The sequence below is a fragment of the Tinamus guttatus genome, unplaced genomic scaffold (assembly GCF_059628265.1).
Source record: "Tinamus guttatus ecotype Peru unplaced genomic scaffold, ASM5962826v1 Tinamus_guttatus_pri_ptg000602l, whole genome shotgun sequence".
In the NCBI taxonomy this organism is placed as follows: domain Eukaryota; kingdom Metazoa; phylum Chordata; class Aves; order Tinamiformes; family Tinamidae; genus Tinamus; species Tinamus guttatus.
Genome location: NW_028289136.1, coordinates 2,903,662 through 2,926,387, shown reverse-complemented (window position 1 = coordinate 2,926,387; position 22,726 = coordinate 2,903,662). Strand labels below are relative to the sequence as shown.

The window sequence follows — 22,726 nt, the reverse complement described above, 5'->3', positions numbered from 1 at the left end:
ACCACCCCCTGCCTCCCCCCGCCCGGCTCGCGGCGCCGGCGGTGGGGCGTGTCACGTGGGGGCGTGGCGGCGGTCACGTGGGGCGGGCGGCCCGGCGAGGTCCGAGGAGGAGCTCCGCGGGCGCCATTTTCCTGCGGCGCCCGGCGCGTGTCCCCCCCTGTGCCCGGGCGGGCGAGCGGAAGGCGCGAGGGGGAGGGGACGACGGCCGGGGGAGGGGGCGGGAGGAGCAGGAGGAGGGGTCCCTGCTCGGGTGACAGGTCCGTCCCTGAGGGCGGAGCAGGGGCCGCCTGCGGCACGGCGGGGTGAAGGAGCCCGCGCGAGCTCCGTGCCCCGGCGAGTCCTCCTGGTCCCTCCCGTCGCGGCCCCCGAGGAGGCAGCGGAGCCGCGTTCGCCGCCAGCGCTGCCCACCATGTCCGGCCAAAGCCTCACCGACCGCATCACGGCGGCGCAGCACAGCGTGACCGGCTCGGCGGTCTCCAAAACCGTCTGCAAGGCCACGACCCACGAGGTCATGGGGCCCAAGAAGAAACACCTGGACTGTGAGTACCGCGGCGGGAAGGCGGCCCAGGGGCTGAGCCCGGCCTGCACCGTGCTCCTGGCGGCTCCCGCGGCCTCGCGGGGACGCGCCGTGTCCTCACGCTCCGGGAAGCCCCGTTTTCAGCGTGTTTCAGCGCCGGCTGCCGCACGCTTTGTGGGGCGGGATGAGGGTCCCCTTAGGGCTCCCCCCGCTCTCCAGAAGGGGCCTTGTCCAGCCCTTTGCTGCGCAGCAGCGCTCCTGCTCTGTACAGGAGATGCTGAAGCTTGAGGAAGCAGTAGCTGATGGGTTAGTTACCTTAATTCCCTCCAAGATAGTCTGCTAGGGAAAAAAAAAATGCTTCTTCATTGCTCTTGTAACTCTTCCATGTGAAAGAACATGTGAAGTGAGTGCCTGAGGGACTAATCTGTTCCTATAAGAGTATTCTTAATCTTATCCTTTCTAGTCTCTTTCTTTCCACTGGGAAAATGGACATAGGAGGACTTCTTTAGACCTGCAGTATCTGAGGTTAATTTCCTATATAGGGATCACCTTCTCTTCAGCATCTATTAAAAATAAATCTATGATGAGAAGGCTTTAAAAGGTCTCTTCGCAACTCTGTTCCATCCAGGTGACTATGATGAGCATGGAAGTTCATGTTGCTGTGTCTTCTACTAAGCTATAAGGTCACAGGACTAAGGATGCACCTGGATTGAACACCTGATTATCTCACAGCTACTTCTTCTAGACCTTAAGGAACTTCCCACTAACCTTTCTTCACCCATGAAGAAAGGTAATGGAGGGAGAACTGCAGATAGGCTTTCTCCTTACCTCCCACCTGTATGTCTGAGAAAAAGGCTAGGCTTTTCTTGTGTCTCAGTTTTTTTTCCTTGTGAGTCTAAGTCAAGATAACAAGGCCAGATGATAGTACTTGGATCGCATATGCTGTAGTTATTCCTTCTTTCCACCAAAACATGTCTGTCTTAAGGGCATGAGAAATTCTTGATCTGTGAGTAACTGGGAATGATGTGATCCATTTTTAGGCAATCTCTAGAACAGCTGCTTCGGTTTCTTCCTGATATTTCTTCTTTCATTTAAACTCTTACCTGAGCAGTAAGTAGTAAATGATTAGCTTTGATATTTTATGTCAGCCAAGGGTGTCAGAAGGCTGAGGAAATCTTTGGATTCTAAGTAACTTAATTTCATGGAGAGAAAAAGGAACTTGTCATACAGCTTATTTATGGAATGATGGTGCTTTTGGGTTTCAAACAACAGAAGGGATGCTTTTTGGAGAATCCTTTTTTCAGCCTCTTACCCTCTCATTCCCCTTTTGTGTGGAATAGCACAAAAATACAGTTTGAGTAATAAGGTTTTTAGCATCAAACTGGTCAGGTAACTAGTCTTCAGACTCACATGTGTGCATATACATATATATATATATATATATGTATATATGAGTGGTGTTCTGAATGTGCTTGCTAGGGGACATACTAATAAAGACTTACAGGGTGCTGTTGTAGAAAGGCGTATTGAATTTACCTAGAAAACTTTCCAAGTGGTTGTTAGATGAGAAAACCATTTCTATATTTCTCTCTGTGTGCATATAAGCCCCTTTTGTATTGCAGGTGGGTGCCTTCTACTAGTATGAACTGTAAAAGTTCCAGTTCATGCATCTTTTATTTTTATTTTTTTCACAAAATTAATTAATTTTTACAACTAGTCGCTTTGTTTTTAATTATTAGTAAAAAGAGATCTAGGGTAGATCAAGTTTTGTATGTTGCTCCTAATAAGTTGGGAGTGTCTGTCTGGTCCTGGCATCAGGAAATGACACATACTTTCATATTTTGAAAGTTTTCTTTGTTCATACCGTTTATGGTTGTATGTTTAAAAATAAATGCCTTTTTTTTTTTTTTTTTTTTCCAGAAGTTGTGAGTCAAGCCCCACCTCTGAGTTACTTGTACATCTCTTCCTTTTGCAAGTCATTTAAACCTTCTGACTACTAGATAAGCCCTAAAAAAATGACATCTCACTGTAAATGACTGTTAATACACTAGTCTTTCATAGGTAATATGCTTCTTGAATATTTTCTAGTATATTTATGATGAACATGACGGTTAAATATTACTTCATTCTAACAAGCTGTGTTCTGGACAACTGGATGAGCCAAATCTTGTAAGACTCTCGCAAAATTAAGTTTTAGGCTTTTCTGTAAAAATTGTTCATGTGACATGGATTGCCAGATCTGTGACTGTCTTGTTACTGATGTATATGTATATCAGTATATATAATATATATATGTACACACACACACGTGTGTGTGTGAATAGAACATTTATTGAGCTTAAGCATCTTGAGATAATGTGAGGCTGAGCTACTTAGTATATTCAGCTCATACAATTGGTGGACATTCAAAATAAATACTCATATACTGAGCATTATTCCTATTCTAATATATCTTACTCTTGTCTTATGGAGCTCCATAAACATTTGGAGAGATCCCAATCCTGCATGCCTGTATTCCCTCTGTATTACTCCTGGCGCCCACTACCTTCAGTATCAAAGAGTGTAAAAGAGCATTCCTGATCTGAAATGATGAAAATATAAGCTACTCCAAATAACATCCCTTCTTCCCAGTTAGAAAACTTGTTGCCTGTTTTGTTCAAGGGAGAAGGAATTGGAATCTTACACACAGACTTGGCCTGTGTTAGTCAGCGTTCACCTTATGGTCTTACCTTTACATTAGGGCATACAGCTTCTCCTGTACTGGAGTTTGAATCTTAGAGTTGGGGTAAGGATTCTGTTTGGTAATCTGGATGCTGTTTTTGTAATCGTGGTGATTTGGGTTACTTGTTTTACAGTATTTAAACAGGTTTAATGGTCTTGAAACTGCAAAGCATGGTTCATGAAATTTTCTTTTAGAGAAAACCTAGTTTTACTAGGACTTTGTCCCACATCTCAGAGCAGTGACAGCTCTGAACTGGTTTATGGGTTTATTTGTATACTGACATTTATACAGCACTTTTTTAGTGTTTAAAGTTTGTTACCTGAATTCAGCGCTGTATAGCAGTGTAAAGAAAAAGCACTTGGAGATTAAATATATGTAATACTGGAAAACTTGTTGCCAAATTTCACTTTTCAAGTGATTTTTTTTTTTTTTTTTAGGTGAATAAACCACTGCTTGCCTGTATAATTAATATAGGGTCGGGGGGAAAGCAGAAGATAAATAGATGATGACCCTAGAAGTTTCACTAGGTTAGTTCAGTGGAGCTGAATAGCATAAAAATGTTTCTGTCTGCATGCATTTTGGGGAGCGTAGTTAATAAAGCTTTGATGTGAAATACTTTTAGGGTTGGGTTTCTTGAAGGAGTCCAGCACAGTAACCCTATCGTCTTGTACCTAATGGATAGCACTCTTTAAAGGAGAATGTGGATGGGTGGCTTGGAAGGAAGTTGCAATGCTGTAATTATCCATACTTACCAGGAATTCTCTCTATAGTTATGCTGGAGTGTAACTTCCCTTGCTTCTTATTGTAAAGAAAATAGTATGTGAAGAAGACAGTAAACCTGGTTGGTGCTGTTTAGATATTTTTAAGAAACTAGTGAAAATAACTGCACCTGTGGTGAGTTTATTTCACCATTCCTCATGTCAGCTTTTTTTGTTTTGTTTATAAGCTGCTACTAGCACAAATAAAAACCCAGTTAGACTTGCTTTATGATACCCCTGCTGGGGACAGCCTCTTTTCTTTCAAAGAAGAGGGTAAATGGAGGATTTCTCAGAGAACTGAGGCACAAAAACTTCTGGTGCTTTTCCTCATATCCCACAGGAGGTTTGTAGGGAAGCTGGAGGATTTAGTGTTTTAAGTGCTGGTCTGGCTTTTAATATTGAAGCCAAACTGGGCTGTTTCAGTGGTTCAGTAAACTGGTAGTGTCTTCAAATGCTGCTGTGTTCTCTAATAGATACAGATTATCTTTACTCCTTTTATAGTATTGCAGGAATTTTGTTTTCTTTCTGTTTGTCAGGTTTATCAGAAGTTCCTCTTGCTTTTTGCTTCCCAGTTCATAATTGATTTCTGGAGGCAGTCCATGGTTATATATACTTAAAATTGTGCTCTGTATCTATATTTATTTCAGATATGGATAATTGCATTATCCATGATTTTCTTTCAAAGTATTCATCCCCTTTCTCATGATTCCTTTAGAATTTCTTCACTAGTCAACTTTTCCAAACTTTTTTACTAGAATATTTTTGGAATATTCACTTGTGCCTCTTAGTGGAGTACGAGAACTATTATATTCCTCCCTAGACTGCTGGAGGGCCAATTTTCTACCACAGCTGTTCATTTGCAGAAAGAATAGCCATTTAGTTCTGCAGCTGTTGTTTTATTTTCCTTAGCCTGCAGCAGTATTCTACTTCAGATGAAGTAAGAGGCAGGAACTAAGAAGGATAAGATACAGGACACCTGCAATCAGCTTACTGTGAATCTTCCTCCTGCCATTGTTTTGCATGAGCTGTGGTTATTCAGTTGTCATATAATTTTGAGCTATTGCTCTTACTATGATTTTTAATGGGTCACATCTTCTAAAAGTGATGCTTCATAAAGGCATTCTTTTGCAGATCAGACTGTGACCTAATGATCTATTTCGATCTTTAGTTTCTAAATTTGAGGTCAGTTTTCTGTCTGGAGATGTGAGAGTTTTGAATTGTTCTTAGTCACTTCGTTCACAAAGTAACATTAGTTTGTATAACGATACAAAAGATGTAGCTTATCCAACATAGACTTTTTCTTTTCTATTTTATGTACAGAATGCCTCATGTAAAGTATGTGATAAGTAGACTATATAGCAGGTAGTGCTGGTGACATGTTGGGAGATTTCACTTATAAGATGTTGCCATCTTACTCTCCACAGAAAAGTACTGTATGCATTTTCTGATGCAGATACCATTTCTGTTCTAATGCTTAATATTTTTAACTTTATTATTTTTATTAAGAGCCTGGTAAGCCTTCTTAAACTTATGTTTCTCATTGTCTTTAAAGTCTTTTTCCTATTTAAAAGAGTAATCAATGCTTAAGTGTTAAAAGGCCGTATTAGTCAGAGACTTGTACTTGTATTCTGTGTAAACTTTGCAGGAGCTGTTTCTTAAATGTTTGAGAAGCAAGCTGATGCATATTATAAATGACTTTCAAAATAAAGTCTTGACATGCTGCAATGTACCAATCATTTCCAAACAGTTCTTAGTATAAATTTAAAGCAATAATTTCAAGTATACTTTCTTGCTTACAAGTCTCTCAGCACGCTCTTTGATGCAGTAGTGCAAACTTTGCTTTATGCCAAATAACTGTTTTATATGTCCATCAGTATGAGAACTTAAGGCTTCGGCTTCAGTTAGGAAATTTGAAGGTTCAACTTTTCAAATTAGTTGTAATTTGGATCTGAATGTTTCCTTGAATAGGTTGAGCTAAGAGAGAAATTTTAGTAGAGACTACATCTGCTCTAGATGCTCACATTTAAAATGTGGACTTAATAGCTGGTGTACCCTTAAAAGAAATACTGTTACACTTGCATTTCACCTTTGTGAAATGTTAGATTTCCTGTTAAAAGTATATTAATCAGTTGTTAGTTCCTAACCCTGAAAATAGTGTTAGGAAGTTTAGGGTTAACTTGTGGTAATCAAGTTTATTAATGGCAAATCCAAGTTGTGACTAGTATGTGGCAAATCAGTTACTGAGCATTGAGGAATGAGGGAATTGAAGTAAAACTTTGTTGCAGTATCTAACTCTCTGTGAAAATGACTTAAAGTTTATGAAAAGTTTATCAAATATACTAAAATATCCAATTTTGACTAAACCTCCTTGTGACTTGTGTGTTTTGCTAAAGGAGTTTTGTTAATGTAATGTTTATCTGAATTATTTACAATATTATCTATGAATAAATTATTTTTTTATAATTTTGACTTTAAAACAGAAGGTACAAAATGACCAGACCTATAGCAAAAGTAACTCGGGGTTCAAATCTTAGCATGGAGCTAGAATGAACAAGCCTGAAGCAGCAGGAAAGCAGGATTAGGAATTTTGGCTGTCATCCATCTCAATCTTGTGGTTTTATGTGGATTCATGTCATAACCTATCAGTAGTCTATAAATTCTTTTAAAAAAAGTAGTTGAGTATATTTAGTATTAATTCTGAGCATGCTTGCATAATTTTCTTCCATAACTGTTTTGATTTCTTGAAGATCTCTACGCATCAACCCCTTCTTTTCTCTTTCCACTCATTCTCTTAAAAAGACACTTCTGAAATCTTTACTTTTACTTTTTTTTTTACTTTTTTTTTTAATTACTTCTCCTAAACAGAGCTCTTGAGTTATAGTGCTCATACATTCTTAAATGCAGTCATCTAGCAGCAGTTTATTTTTTACCTGTATAGGAAGTGGTAAGGTTTCACTGATTGGACCTGCACTCTGGTATTCCATGTATTTACTCTGAGTAAGGTGCTAGCAGTAGCGCATAGCTTAACAATTTCTGTTTCCTTTACACTGTGACAGCAACATATGTGTATTGTTTCTAATTTTTGTCAATTTTAATAATTAATTTTATACAATATAATGTAAAAATATTAAGGCTCGAATATAACTTTATGACACTACTTTCTCTTGGAAAAAATGTATAAAAATGCTCCCTCCCCACCCAGTGTTAACATCTAAAGAAATGTTTTTAGCAAGTCAATTGAAAAAAGTAGTAACAAAATTCATGTCATTCCTCAATTAGTGTAGCTCAGAGAGGGGAAAAACAAAACAACAAAAAATGCTGCTATGGTGGTGCACAATTCCAGAATGAATGGAAACTAAACTCAGGTTTCAAAAATAATATATATTTTACTTACTAGATTTACTGCACATTTAAGCTGGCAGTAAATCCACTTACGGAAGCTGTAATTGTCTATAGCTTCTTGATTATAGTAGTATCTGCCAAAATTAGACGAGTCAGTATTGTAGCTATCGAGTAATAAAAAAGTCTTCATGTTCTTGAGCAACTGTAGTGTGATGTAGCAGTACTTCTGTACCTGGCCCTTGCATTTCAGGTGTGTGGTGTGTTTTTGGTTTAATTTTATGTTTTACTATTATTACTGCTACAAACTTCATGAACTCTCCTGATCCATAGTTCTTTCTGAATCCTCAGCCTGACCTCATTTTTGATGTGAAATGTTAAAAGTTGTTTCGACTATCATGGCTAAGCCACCATACTGTGGGTAGCAGTGTAATTTATCTGGGTTTAATAGCCTATTTCTTTTTCTATTTGCCAGAAACCATTGGTGTTCATAATTTAGCAAGTGTACTGTTAGGACAAGCTAAACAATCTTTTATTTAAAAATCAGTCTGTGTTAGGAATATTTACTTTGTTTGGCAACAGCAATTCTTCATTAATTTTTATATTTATCTAAAGTTATCTTAATTGAATTTAGTTTATAAAATGGATGAAATGCTTTTTTTCCTGTCTCATAAGAGGCATTTACATTTAATATTCACATAATAGTGGTTATCTCAGTTTGTAAGTTTTGAGGAAGAAATCCAGGTATTGTACTTGCAATTACTTTTTTATTTATCGTGAACTACAACTACTACTGCTCAAATCATAATATTGTAGTCAAACAAGACAAAATATCTTTCTGAACTTGGGTTCTTTTTTATTATCTTGAGATAAACCAAGTTTCTTTCTTATAAAGAAATAAGGGATACCTAAGGATTCCTGCATAATTTTCTATTAGTTCTCAGGATGGCAATCTATGTCACTTTCAACGATACGAATATATTGTAATCTCATTAACTATCTTCTGTTCAAATTAGTGGATTTGAATAGACTGGTTTTTATAACATTTTCTGAAGTATATTACTATCTATTTTAAATTCAACAGCAATTGCATCTCTCAGGAGTCCTTGCCTTTTAGTTATAGGTGTCGCTAACATCACAGAATTAGAATATCGAAAATCTATTTCAAGTGGATTCTGATCATGAGAATGAAAGAAGAGGCAATGGAAACCAAATATGAACAACTTTGCCTTGGTGGGATGTAATTATTACTTACGAATATGAAATGCACAGTAAGCTGCTGCCTTGGATTAACTCCCTTATGGAAAAGCTCAAGATGTATAACTGAGCTGCAAAGTATTTTGCAGGGGAAAATGTAGTATGCTGGGGGAAAAAAGATGGTCTGGTTATAGACTTCTGTTTAAAGTTCTTCATAGTTAATAGGGAACCAGATCAAACTTTCTTCCTGATGCAGTTAGAATTCTTTGCTACAACAGTAGCAGCTTTTAAAATATACTTAAAGTATATTTGAACACTTTTTTAATAATTACTGTCCCTTTGAAAGTATAGAGTATGTGAAGATTGTTTTAATGCTCTAATTTTGGCATGGGAGTGGATGAAACCCAGAAAAGCTTTCCTGTTAGTTCTCAGATGCCGTGGAACACTGTGGTCCCTTGAACTTCCTGTGTTTGGAATTGCAGTGTTATGAGTTTGAAACTCTTGCATTTCCAGCGTTCTTTGTGTGTGTGTTTACAGGCATTTATTTTATGAGGAAACTTTTTTTCTGAATTGGTCCTAAATCCTGAGTAGACTAGACCAGATCTGACGAGATGCTTTCTCCCTCTCTTTAAAGCTGTTAATGAGGAGCAATTGTAGACAGGAATATGTTGAGCCCCTTGGCATGCAATAGGGTTGACACAAGATACTGTAGCGCTTACTTCTCCTTTGGTCTTTTGTTTACTGTAGAAGATCTTTTTGACAGAGACTTGTCTTAGTGCACAGCAAATACCAAAATTCCAGTCTGGAGGCCATGTGATGTAGAGATCCTTTTGTTTACAGCTTCGGTTACTCATCTAGTTTCAGTCTTAAGGGGTTTAACTCTCCATGTTTGCTCCTGTAAAACTCTGTGGAACTTAATAACCACATCATCACTAATAAAGAAATGCTTATGGAAGACCTCTTTTAAAATTGGGGGATGAGAGGAAGAACTGGCTTGGATTTGTACAGCTCAAGCAGACCAGTGCTACAATTATAACGGGATGGGTTTCTCTTTGTAAGGCACTTACTTCTTTAAAATCAGTAAAACTTCACGCACAATGCTAAAAAATGAAACCTCATTTTAATCCCCTGTGTTTTTGAAGACCTCTTCACCTCCACCCTTGCTTAAAACACAATATATCCAAACATTTATTCTAAAACAACTTTGCCATTAGCTAGGAAGGGTGGTTTTAACCACTTAGCCATCGTGCCCTTGTTAAAGGGGGCTATTCAAACGGGCAATGAAACTCTACTTAGAGGAGCCAGGATGAGTTTTGTTTGCTCAGGGAGCTCGAAATATCTCATGGGAAATGTTAGACTAAATTGAAGAGGGAAGTAAAGGCTAAATTAGGCAGGCATTTTCCACATTTCTATTTATAGCTTGGAGAATTTTAGCTGTTCCCTTATTGACTGCCTTTCTCCATGGGAGAGCTGTGCACTTGCAGTACACGAATGTCAGTTTAAACATTTTATGAAAATACCTATGTTTTGATGAGGTAGAACTGATTGTTTCTCCTCTTTGTTCTTCTCTATTTTATCCAGTTTAACCATTCATGTCAAAAACTGATCCTATCTTTGACAAAAGATATGAACAGTGCTGTCAATGAGAAACATCAGAGAAGTATAGTTCACCTTCAAGTGCAAAATGTGGAAGAGATTCTATGAAGTTGGTGGGACTTGCGTCAAAATGGCTGCAAGAAGCACTAGAGATCTGTGTGTCTTTGAATATTAGCTGATAAAAAATAAATTGGTACTTAACAAACCAGTGACACGTTATACACCAAACAGGGAAGTAGTATAAGTCACAGAATATCTTAGTAGAAGAGGAACAGCTTCATGTTTGGTGTTGGGCTTCTTCCTCTTATGCCTGCTGGGAATATTGAAGGTCAGTCCCTCCTAGAAAAAAACAGTCAGATATAAATGGCTGGTGTGTAGGTGGCCTTTCACATGAGGAAATCGCTTGTGGGATTAAGGAGGGGAGAGAGCAAGGAATAGAGGGAAAACAGCCTATTTTGTCAGTTGATGACTAGAATTCATTTTTAACTTGGTTACTCCCTTAATCCTCATGCTGCATCACACATTTGGCTACTTCCCTTTCATTTTCTCAGCCCTGAGAAACAAAGTCTCAGACATATTCCATAAAACTGCATATTCGGACAGTTTTGTAAAACACTGGGGAGTACAAAACAGCCTGTTTGTTCTCCAAAGTGCTAACTCAAAGAACCTGACTGTGTAAACCTGTGCTGTCTTGTGTGACTTCCTGCCAGTCACTTTGTAGGAGAAGGATCGTGTTCAATTTTCATTAAATAGTAAATATTTGAAGTTTGTGTGTCTGCTTGTTTGCCCATGCAAATGAAGTCATTTGCCACAGCTTTTTTCTTCTTAAGAAAAAGATTGTGATAGGATAGGCAAACAATTTAAATTGCTTTCCTCCCTGGTCTGTCAGCAGAGATCTGGTAATGAAAACTTTCCAGCAAGTTCTAAACAAGTGTTTTTATTCCTCCCACACAAACCTGCATTGTAAGTGGAGAGAGATTCTCATGGTAATATCTTGAGGGCTACCAGTTTGTGACTGACCTTCTTTCTACAGGAGTCTACAGGATTTTTTTCCCCTATTGTTTATTAACAATGCAATTAATCAGCAAAGTTTTTTTTGTTTGTTTATTTTTTCTGACCTTACTTTATTTCCCTCCTTTCACCTCTTTCCACTTTTTCTGTTCAGCTAATTCTGCCATGGTTTACAAGCTCTTAACTCAAGAGCTGCAGTTTTCATTGAGATTTGATAACTTCTCTTTAGTCGTCTCAACAACAAGGAATCATCTGGCTTACTAATCATGTTGTTTTACAACATAGCTTAATTTCTTTGATGCACAGATTTCACTTTTTTCCTCCCTTAAATATCAAAGCTTCAATTTTGCTACTCTATATGGGTATACAAAAAACATGCCTTTCTGTCTATAGAACAATTCTGTTTAGATTGTAATATTTGTGGCCTAAAACATGTTACTACTCCTGTGGTGCCTTTTCTGGATAGATGATCTTCAGAAGTGTGTGGTCTTGGTTGATAGAATTTTTTGATAAAGTCCTGTAAAGATAGAGGAAAAATTGCTCCTGAGACACTAGACCTGTTGGTCGCACATATACAGAAACTTAGTGTCTGCTGAATTATAAGTTAACTTGCCATGTGTAAGGCACGGTCCTCTCTCCAAATTTTTGCTGTTTTAGTAATATCACTTAATACAATTTTTTGTTCCAAAATTCTGTATTGTCAAAAGGCTCTAACATAAATGCTGTTCTACTGTTAAAAACTTTTGACACTGTAGCTTATTTTGTACACCAAACTAGCACAAACTCTTTACAAAATAAGACGTATTTCCATATAATCATGGGTTCTTGATTTTTGTGTATTTTTAATACCAGTAATTAACTGGAAAAAACCCTTTATCGTAGGTGAAGTTGTATAGGATGGCACCTGCCAAGAAATGTGTCCTACCATGCATTTAAATATTTTTACAATTACGACGTGTAACTGTAATTACATGGAATTTATTTTGCTATGTAATTTCCAGTTTGCTGAGGCCATCGGTGTGGGACTGCTCTGTGTGCTGGAGGCTGTGCCGAGTCTGGGAGGTTGCACGTTAGGAAACATGTTGCAGCTCGAGTGCTTTCCAGAAACTGAAAAGCCTTTGATGTAGAAAAGGTCATAGTCTGACCAAAACACCTTTGCTGTCGGAAGGTGGATGTGTGTCTCTTATTTGTAGTTTCTTTTAGCGTATTTGGAGACAGGCTAATACAGTGGCATGGCTCCTTTTGCTCAAATATGCCTCTTTTTTTTTTTTTTTTTTTTTCAACTCTGAAGAGTTCAGGTGAAAAGCACTGTTCTCGTTCTGAATTGGATCGTGCTTAGAAAAAAATGGAACCTTAAAAGTCCCATTTTAAGATGGGAAGAGACTAATAGATGTCCCAAACAACTTCCCTAGAATGAATAAGATTTTTGAGCTAGAGGCAGAGTCCTGAAGTAGGAAAACATCAGATCAGATGGCCTTGGTTATTTCTTGCCTTCATTTTGTCTATTTAACTATAACATGTAGCCCTGCTGTTCAAGAGGAGAAACAAGAATTATGTGTATGGTTAAGAGGTTAAGAGAGAAGAGGAGAACTTTGTAAGTTGAAAAGCTGTTCAATGAGACATCATGGGAGAAAATCAGGCTGGTGATTACATGAAAAATGGTGCACCGTTACAAGTCTTTTTTTGGTGAATCTTTCAGAATTGTGATTTAGACTTTAGCATCCAAAAATCACTTATATTATAACTATGAGAAGACTTCGTATATGCAGTAAGTGCAAGTATTTGAATTTTGAAAAAAATGAATTTTGAAACTATGCTAGAGGTATATACTGGCAGAATACCCTATGCTTTAAGTGGAACATGTTTTCATTTCCCTTTTCTGTAGTGCAGAATTAAGGAAACCACTCATGTTGCAAGGTGGTACAGGAGGTACTTTGGCCTCCTTCGGATGCAGTTTACCAAGGATTTAATGTGAATCCCTTAGGGATGGCTAGGTGGGCTATAGGACTGGAAGTGTTGAAGAAAGTCCATTTAACTTTATCCCAAATAGTGGCATCAACAGTTGTGCAACTTAGTGCCACAATTTGAGGGCAGGATTCAGAAGATTAGGTACTGAAATAAAACTTAGTTATATTAAAGAACTTCTTCCATGGAATTATAGAGTTGTGCTCAGGGGGAGGGTTTTATTGTTCTGCACTGTCTGCTGCTGACAAAACAGTTTCTCTATTCCAGTAAGTAGGTTGTGCTATGGTCATGTTACTGTGCCTATCCACTTTATTATGTAGGATATTTAAATATTTTATGTTAGTATTGAGTTAGATGACTGTCATACATACAGAATCAAAACCTGCCTGATCAGAATAGCTCTCCTGACACCTGTCCTAATGTGTTCCCATAGAGCAGGGTTCGTGCAGAGCCCACAGAGTATCTATTTGCCTTCCAGCTCTTCAGAGCTTAGGTAGATGGATCCCCAAATGGTTGCACAAATATCGTGCTCTGAAAGTGTTGACTTAATCTTGAACAAATACCTGTTCAAAGTTCCTCTTTTCAGTGCTTTCTCTTGGAAAGCAGCTTGTGAACACTAAGAAGGAATCTCTCCCCAGTTTAAATACACCATTGGGTTAAACACTCAGCTCGAGTGCGCTGCATGTGCGAGAATTGTCAGGCTGGCTGTTGGATGTAGGCATTTTTCATCCTGTAGTTGAGAATAACCTTTGCAGTATGATTCATAGGCTCATTATTAAGCATGTGTGTAAAGACAGGATGAAAGGTCCAAGTTTACAGATATTTTTCAATAGGAATAATATGCAGGTAGGGGGGTGGGGCAGAAGCTAGTATTTAGTGCATCTAATTGTGCCTCATAGTGATCAGGGTCCCTTGTGCTCATAGATCTCCCCCACATACCTCAGAAATAAGTATCGCTTCATACTGAAAACTAAGGTTGAATGTGACATTTTCTCTTCAGAATGTCATCAAGATGGTGAAATAATGTTGTCAAATAATTATAAAGGCACAAAAGTGAATAAAAAGCATATATTCAGTTGACCAAGAGTTTGCCATTATATGGACAGGTCCTTAACTTTGAAAAACTTTGTGTAAATAATAATATTGTACTTGAAATATTTTAATTTTTGATAGGTCTTTGAATTTGTGACCCTTTGCTTCATGCAATTTGGATGTGTAGGGAGGGCAATATTATCACACTTTGAAGGATTATATGATTCAAAGTCTGATTTTTCTCATCCCGAAGTGGTTGTAGTGAGCCGTGAATTCTCTGTTATAGACTGAGCTGATTAAAAACAAATGAACAAACAAAAAAACCCGAAACAACAACAACAAAAACCCCTCCACTCATATGAATATTATTTGGGAATCCTTGTTTCCATATTCATGCCCATTATAGCTGTGGTGACAAACTCTTCTTTTTTGTGAATTTCTTAGCTGTATTCATTGAGCGTGACTTCGCTATGCATAACATCTTCAGAAAATTTTTATTAAAAACTCTCTGCATTATAGGTTTATAATAAAGCAGTGTATTATCATACCGAAAAGAGCTTATAAGTCATTCTCTAAATTGGCATCTTAGCAAAGTTGTGCTGAAAACACAGTTCTGGCAAAAATCCTTGGAAGGGATGGTTCATTCCATCAAAACAGTTATTGTCCAGAAATACATGGAATCACTAATGGATATTCATTTTAGAACTTTTTTTTTTTTTTTTTTTAACCGGTAAGGCTTATCCACTGTAGAGTTTCATACCCTTTATTTTTGGATGCAATCGTGAAGTTACCTTAGGATTAAGCTTGGAAACATACCGCCTTAAATTTTTTTAATTTTTTATTTTTGGGCAGGATAAAAACTATAACTGAAATGACTCAGACGTTAACAGACCTTTTTGATTTAAGTTTCACAACAGTTGATTGTGACCAGATATTTATCAGAATTATTCTTTACAAGGGAAAAAGAATGTGTTCTTTAATATGGAATAATGCTAAGGAATATTTAGTTTAGATGATTTCAAATTGGCAGGACCTGATAAACATCTTCTGAAATGAAGTGTCTGATGCTAGCTCAAATAATCTCTTAAATCTTTGGCAGCTCTCTCTAAGGAAATCGGCCTACTGCAGAATGACAGACATGGAAAAAAAGTTGGAGGCAGAGGAGAGGACTTGGAAAATTAAATCTTCAAAGGATAACTTATCTATTACATTGAGTAAAACTCCAACAAGAATCCTACATAGATTGTTCTCCCCCGTTGAAGCCCGTCCTGATCCACACGGGTAACAGACATTTTGGCACTGTTTTGTGCATGACGTTTTGAGAAGTAGACCAGCACAGAGGAAAAACTGTATTAATTGCAGAGATTTGCAGTCAAATCGGAAGATATTTTAAGTGGCAAAGACAGTCTTCACTTCTGCATTTGATTATCTCCTACTCTAATGATTTTTTTTTTTCCAATTGTCCACCCTTCTGTGAGCTGTTTTGGTCTTGTAAGACCATGGAAAAAGTATTGGATTGCTTTTCCTCTTTGCTAATGAATTTCAGTGGTTCAGAGCTGGCATAATGTAAGTAATGAAAGTGAGTGGGTTAGACAGGGACCAGGCTGAGACCGCTCTGTTTTGTGGCACCGTCTCCTGTATGAAGTTACATCTGAGAGCAGACAGGGAAATGACAGAACTGAGGTCCTGTCCAAACTTCCCTGGTTTCGGCGGTTGGATAGTGGTTGAGTTGTGATGGATCTGGCCCTAGATTAGGAGGATCTGTGAAAATTAAGTAAGTAGCATTTGAAGCAATTAAAAAGTGGAGGTAGTTGAGGGAGTAAGAGGGGATCATTTTAAGCTGTGGTTTTGTATGAAAAAGGGGAGGTAAAATCATAAATGTGATCAATCAAATGTGTCCCTGGTACCACAAGCAGATGGCATTATAAGAAGCTTGTTCTTCAGATGGATGCAGACCTGTACAACCCATTGGTTTAGTCATAGCTCATCAGAGCTTAGAAAACCTCACTGGTTCAAGCAGGGGGCTGGAGTAGTTGATCTTGAGAAGATCTTTCCGCTCTGAATTATTCTATAATTCTGAGATCCTAAGGATGTGTAATTTTTTCCTTCATTGTGCTATAATATTTTGCTACTTTAGGTTATTTTGCTGGTTAAGCTTGAAAGGATGCCAGTAAGTTCCCTTGTCTGAAAGCATAGCGTGATGTTTTCTGGATGAATGGAACTGCTTAATTTTTTTTTTTTCTCTCCTCTTAAGAAGAAATGTATCTGATTAGACTAGCAGATAAGCAGAATGATGGTTGGATAGTAGTGTTAATATATGCAGTTTCTAAACCATTGCAGCTTGTCTCTCTGCCATGCTGGCATGCTTACTTTTGTGTAAGTGTTTCTGTAACTGTTTCTGGAGAAATGAGACAAGCATGATTGAAATTAGAGAATTGTATTTATGATATGTGGTTGAAACTGTTGAGACAAAATGTAGCTATATTTAGATGTAAGCCTCAGTAGTGAGGTGGTGATGCTTGTTAAGTTTAAAGGCAAAAATGGATACGGAAAACTGTTCAATTCCTTTTTAGGAAATTGAATATAAGTATAATAGCTCAGCTGATATTTGAAATTGTGGAGAATGTTGAATAGTTGTTGTAAAGATTGCATCATCTTGGTAAATCGGTGGGAATTAAGAGGAACCATTTAAAAAAAAACAAGTTGTATTGATGCGACTTACTGTTTTGTGAATTATCCTTCATTTATTTTAAAACTTATTCAATTTCAGTGATGACTTTGACAAATATTTGTTAAAACCAGCATTACTCAGTGAAGAGCTTGTTTGAGTAACTCTTTGTTGGAATGCATTCCTACTCTAGGTTTAGGCTGGGATTAACTTTGTACAAACTCTTGGTTTTTACAGTGCTCAATCATAAGCAGTAAAGGTTAGTTGCAGTTGCCATAGGAGGACATCTAAAAGTTAAGAGATACCTCAGGCAATAACACAGAGTTCATGGAATTACTGATGGAGACTCAAAATTGTTTCTGAGGATTTCAGTTAGAAAATGATAGTTATAGGTAAGAGAACGACCATGTTAGTCATCCTTCCATCAGAAGAAAAGACAAGATGCAACTCGACCAAATGAAAATATAAATTGTTGGCTGTAAAACAAGTTACTCTGTGTTATATTGAAGATGCCTTTTGCCTTTTTATCTTTCTTATCTAATATAACTAAGATTAAATTGCATTCCTTGTTAAATACAAAGCTCTGAATAGAGAGGGTCTTCTCAAATTTCTTAACTCCTCCACAAATGGTTTCATGAGTTAGTGCACCTAGCCCTTAGGTTCACATATGCGGAGGAAGAGTTTTTAATTGGATTTTTTTTTTTTTGCTAGTTATGATAAATATATATTCTAGGTTCCCATCCATGCGCTCTTTTTGAGAGGACTTGGCTGAAGCTGCGGGGAAGTCTGCTGTAGCAAATTCCCTCTTGTAAGTCAGTTTGGTGGGATGCAAGTCGATTTGTTGAGAATAGAAACAAAACTAATTTGGGAGCAAATGCTTTTTGCCACATAATAAGTCTTAAACAGACAATATAGGTATTTTTGATAACTGCAAAATTAAGTATTCACTCAGTTTTAGAATGCCTGTTAGTTATATAACATCCTTTTGGAAGGATGAAGGATTTTTATACTGAACTATTTATCAACATTCTCTTTTTCCTCTCTAGATCACTTAAGTATGCCATGTTTTGGCTTTGTTTTGGCACAGGCTTTGCTTGCAAATCTATCTCTTTGAGGAGGAAATCAATCTCAAAAATTGTGTGTTGCATGCTTGGGTTAATTTGGATTCAGAACTACTTTGATTATTGTATTTAGATAATTTGCTTAGGTCCCTAATGAAAATTACTTATTTACATATAGAAGCTTTTCTAGTCCTTTTTTGCATATTTAAATAAAGATGTCTTCTACAAAAACTTGAGAAATGGTTTAAAAATTATTGTGTGTGTATAGATATACATACACACACTTTCACTGGAAGTTATTTGTGCTTAAGATGTAAATTGGAATGTGTAGAACTAGATTTTAAGGTAGTAGAGTTCACGCTCTGCAAAACAATTGTTCTGTCAAAATAGGTTTAACTCTTGATATGAATCTATACTGGGTCTTAAATGCCTAGTTCTGCATCTATTGCTGTTCGAACACTTCTGGCTTCCTGTGGTGCTTTTCTGCATCAGGAAATGACCAGAAACCTGTCGTGGCACCATTAAATTTTTCAATGATCCATATCAGGTGTTCTGTAAGCATTTTCAAGGGTTTTTGCCAGAATTTATAATTTTTTATTTGAAAAAAAGGCAAATACTTGTGAAATCATATTAATTTGAGTTGTTCATTTTTTATCTAAGTCTTCTGAAAAAAAATCAATTGGATAAAATGAAAATAAACTCTTAAGAAATATCTAGGGTCATGTTACCTTCATAAAGGGCTTGTCAAGCTAAATGTACAAATAGCCGGAATAGTTTAACTAACTGTTGTCAAGATGCAGTTGAAGCCCTTCCTCTTTGATGCTTCGTCTTGGATGTATGACATCAAAGGGCTATCTGGACTTGCTGCTGTGCAAGGGTAGCAAGATGATCTCTTACTGACTTTGCAAGAAATCAGTGCATTTTTGAGAGATCTACTATGAGATTGTGAGTAGAAAAAAAAAGCATACCTTATAGGAAGGTTAGGTTAAGATTAGGTTAAGGTTAAAAAAAAGTTTTATTTTAAAATTCATATAAGTTGGGTTAAAAAGAAACGTTTGCTGCTTCTGAGATGTGTATGTAAATTCAATTTCTTCCTCATTCAAACTTTGCTGTCAAATTATGTCAACTTTTTTTTTTTTTCCTTCGTTAGCACCTATTTTCACTACTGCTGACTCTTTAAGCACTCTTCTGCATTGGAAAAGTGTGGCAGATAGGAATGCCTTGCCAGTTCTTGCAACAGAATATTTAAAATCAATAAGAAATTACTGATGGTGTCAGGTGTGCACCTTATTTTGAGGATCTTTTAGACCAAAACCCTTAATATTTGTTTAGGACTAGTAGAAGCGAATTAACCTTTGTAACACCACAAGTGCATACTTGTAATACATACTGTGTTCTTAACACATGAAATTAACAGGATTTTTTTTTATTTCCTGGTGGCAAACGTCCTAACAGCTAAAATCTCCTCATTTCTGGTTCTTATAAAAAGAAAGTTGGCAGAATTAGTTACTGCCATTCTCTGTCATCATGTGGGAAGCAGTTTCATGTCTTTCCTTTTGAAATTGTAATCTGTGTTTTCCAGCCTTTGGTAGTGCCCTGCCTATAAAACTCTGTCATAGTCTCTGTATAAAATATTTGCATCTCATTTGAGCTCTAACCAAATGAGGGAATATTTCACACTTCTTGCTCTGTTCCAGTCATCAAATATTCATATATTGCAAGAAGGATCAACATAGAAAATGAGACTCTGTCATACTGGAATGTGTTATAGCTTGGAGGTGAGAAGATATTAATTAAAATCTAGATAGTTAGAGAAGTTTTATAATGCTATAGGTGTGTGCTCTCTCACCTGTTAAGTGTTGAGACACCCGATTTTTTCCCACTATATTTGATTTTTCAATAGGATGATGAAATGCAAATACCTTGGCTTTGAATTCTTTTCCATGGAAAAGAAATTCCAGGAAAAGGTTATTCATATTGTTTCTTTCCGTCATTGATTCAAGAGCTTAACTAAAATCCATTCCTGTAGTCTTAGGTAAAAGGCAAAAGGTTGATTGAATGGGTACTCTTTTGAGTAGAACTATTTTATGTATAGACATTGCTGTTCTACTGTATGTTCTACTGTTAATAATTAGCCACAAATCTTTCCCCATATAATTGGAATGTAAGACACTGATGTGTTCCGTTTTTGGTTTGAAAGCTAACCCATGTGTTAAATACAGTAGTTCAATAGAATATCCTGTATGGTGACATGATTTCGTAAGACTAGTCTAATTACTAGACTCATCCAAGAAATGTTTTATGCTTTCTTTATGTGTGTGTTTAAAAACAAAATAAAAAATGATGTTTTGGTTTCAGATGTGAATTTACAAATAAACTTAATCTGACATGTATGTGACATGGCTTTAGATCCAGCAACACATATTTAAATTCTAATACTTCTTGAGTTAACCACTTCTTAAGGAAGTGTTAAGGCAAATGAGAACTTCCTGGTAACTTTGTAGTTTGGATATTTTCACTTTTTGTCCTCCCAGTCTGTTGATTTGTGTTTTTTTCTTTCAGAATATTTGGATTCTCTTTTGGAAAAAAAGCTAGGACATTAAGAATTTTTGTTGAAAGTCTGAAATCACACAGACAAATGCAGGGTCCTGCCCCTAAGGAGCAATAACCCCAGGCACCAGTATGGGCTGGGGAGTGACCTGCTGGAGAGCAACCCTGCGAAGAAGGACCTGGTGGACAACATGTTGACATGGTGGACAACAAGTTGAACATTAAGGCCAAGAAGGCCAGTGGGATCCTGGCCTGCACTAGAAGCGTTGCCAGCAGGCTGAGGGAGGTGATTCAGTTTCCCCACTTGGCCCTGGTGAGGCTACATGTGGAGTCCTGTGTCCATGCTGAGCTCCCCTGTACAAGAGGGACGTGGAACACCCTGAGAGGGCTCCACTACCAGTGGAGGGCTACAAAGGTGACTAAGGGAGTGGAGCATCTCTCGTGTGGAGCCACTGAGAGCTGTTTAGCCTAGAGAAGCCTGACGGGCGGTTTTACCAATGTATACAAATATGTTAAAGGAGAAGGTCAAGAGGATAGGGCCAGATTTTTCAGTGCTGGACAGCAATAGGACAAGAGGCAATGGGCACAACTGGAGTATGGGAAGTTCCACTTGAATTTGAGGAAAAAAAAAAATCATGACTGGGAGTGACCAAGCACTGGTGCAGGTTGCCCAGAGCAGACAGGGATTATCTCCTCTCTGGAGATGATCAAAACCCACCTGCATGTGACCCTGTGCAGCATGCTCTAGGTGACCCTGCAGGTGCAAGGGGATTGGGCTAGATGATCTCCAAAAGTCCCATCCAACTTCAATGATTCTGTGATTAGCTTGAGAATTTATGGTTTTTAATGAATTTTTGGATATAAATGAGAACTTTTACCTTATTTCATGTTTTCATTGTCAGGTCATGGATCTGACAATGGTTATCTGAAACAAAAGCTGCACATACTCTATAGGGATGGTGTAGTCTATTCAGAATGAACCTTAAGCTGTGATAATACCTTGTGGTTATTATATTGTCTTTTACAGTTGTATTTTGCATGTTGACTTCTGTGTTGGTTTGGGAGAGATCAAGTGTTTGTATAATGTGCTGAAGCTACACCTGGGTGGCTTTGATCATGCCTTGTATTTTTGGTAGGTGTTCATTTCTGAGTTTGGAATATGCTTTAAGGTAAATTTTGCCCCTTGTTCAGTGTCTGTTTCCACCTCAAATGGACATTTCTTTTTGTGACACCATTTTCTGTGGCGGTGGATGGCTGTCAAACACAGGTTGAGATCCCTGAGAAGATGTATGGGGGTAGGAGGAGCACTGAGTTTATAGCAGTGGTACCCCCAACAGGCTGACCAAAAAAAAAAAAAAAAAAAAAAAGAATTTGAATTCAGTGAGATATAGATACTTTTAAAAATGGGCACTTGACTATTGAACAGAGCAGTTGAGTAGTTTCAGGCTATTTTTGTTTGGTATCTGAGATAGTTAATTCTGTGTTTGTATACAAACTGGGATGTCATTTACTTTACTCTTCCCCCTTTGCTCCCCCACCCCCTTTAAAAAATAAAATTTTATTTTATTTTTGCTGAAGAATGGAGTATGTTTCAATCCTGGCATTGAGTGTGTGTATTAATATTGAATGATCAATATTGCAATTACGTGCTTGCTGGGTGGGTACTGTTAGTGTCTGTCATTTTAAAGGTACTCTTCTGTCAGCATGTCAGGGAAGATAACCTGTTATTTCTTCAATTTGGATAACATCTTTGCTATAATAAAACATGAAAAAACCAACAGTTATCCCAGTGGGAATCTGTCACAAATATTTGACCTACTTTGGAATAGTCAGAGGTGTGGAGCACTTTCTGGCCTGCTGGAAATTGGAAATATTTTCAGGTTGATACTTATGAACAGAAGTGTTGTTCCAGATGAGAGGTATAGTTAAACCACTGGAAATGATCAGATACTGTATATACATGAAATACAAAACTCTGGCTTATGTTCAGTCTACTTGTCCAGGTGCTGCAAATGGTATAAGCTAAAAGGTTTGCTTTTAAATGTATTACTGTAAGTGTATTTTCAATCCAGACTCATTTATTAACTCGCTGAGAGTTAATATAGGTAAGATGCACAAGCAAATATTTATTAAAGCTTTCTAGATTCTTCCTTGTGCTTCCTTGGGAAGCAAACAGTAGTTTTTCACCTTTGTTTTACAAGACTGCTTAGTGCAGAATGAGGGGCTGCTGGAGGAATTAGGCCACAGGCCCTTGTTGAGAGCCCAGATGTCCTTGATGCTGGTGGCACATGTCCCTTGGCCTCCTACCTT

The 22,726-nt window shown here is 37.6% G+C and overlaps 1 protein-coding gene across 7 annotated transcripts in view; it reads left to right on the top strand.

Annotated features, from left to right (window-relative positions):
- The first annotated feature begins 242 nt into the window (after positions 1-242).
- PICALM (phosphatidylinositol binding clathrin assembly protein) overlaps positions 243-22,726 on the top strand; it is a 67,127-nt gene continuing 44,643 nt past the window's right edge. For 2 of the 7 annotated variants that reach the window (XM_088534973.1, XM_088534971.1), the window contains exon 1: positions 244-539. In XM_088534973.1, coding sequence (XP_088391099.1) covers positions 410-539 — 130 coding nt within the window. In that variant the 5' untranslated portion in view covers positions 244-409. Of the gene's footprint in view, positions 540-22,726 lie in introns of all 7 variants that reach the window. The other 5 variants (XM_088534975.1, XM_088534974.1, XM_088534977.1 and 2 more) reach the window with 3 other exon arrangements.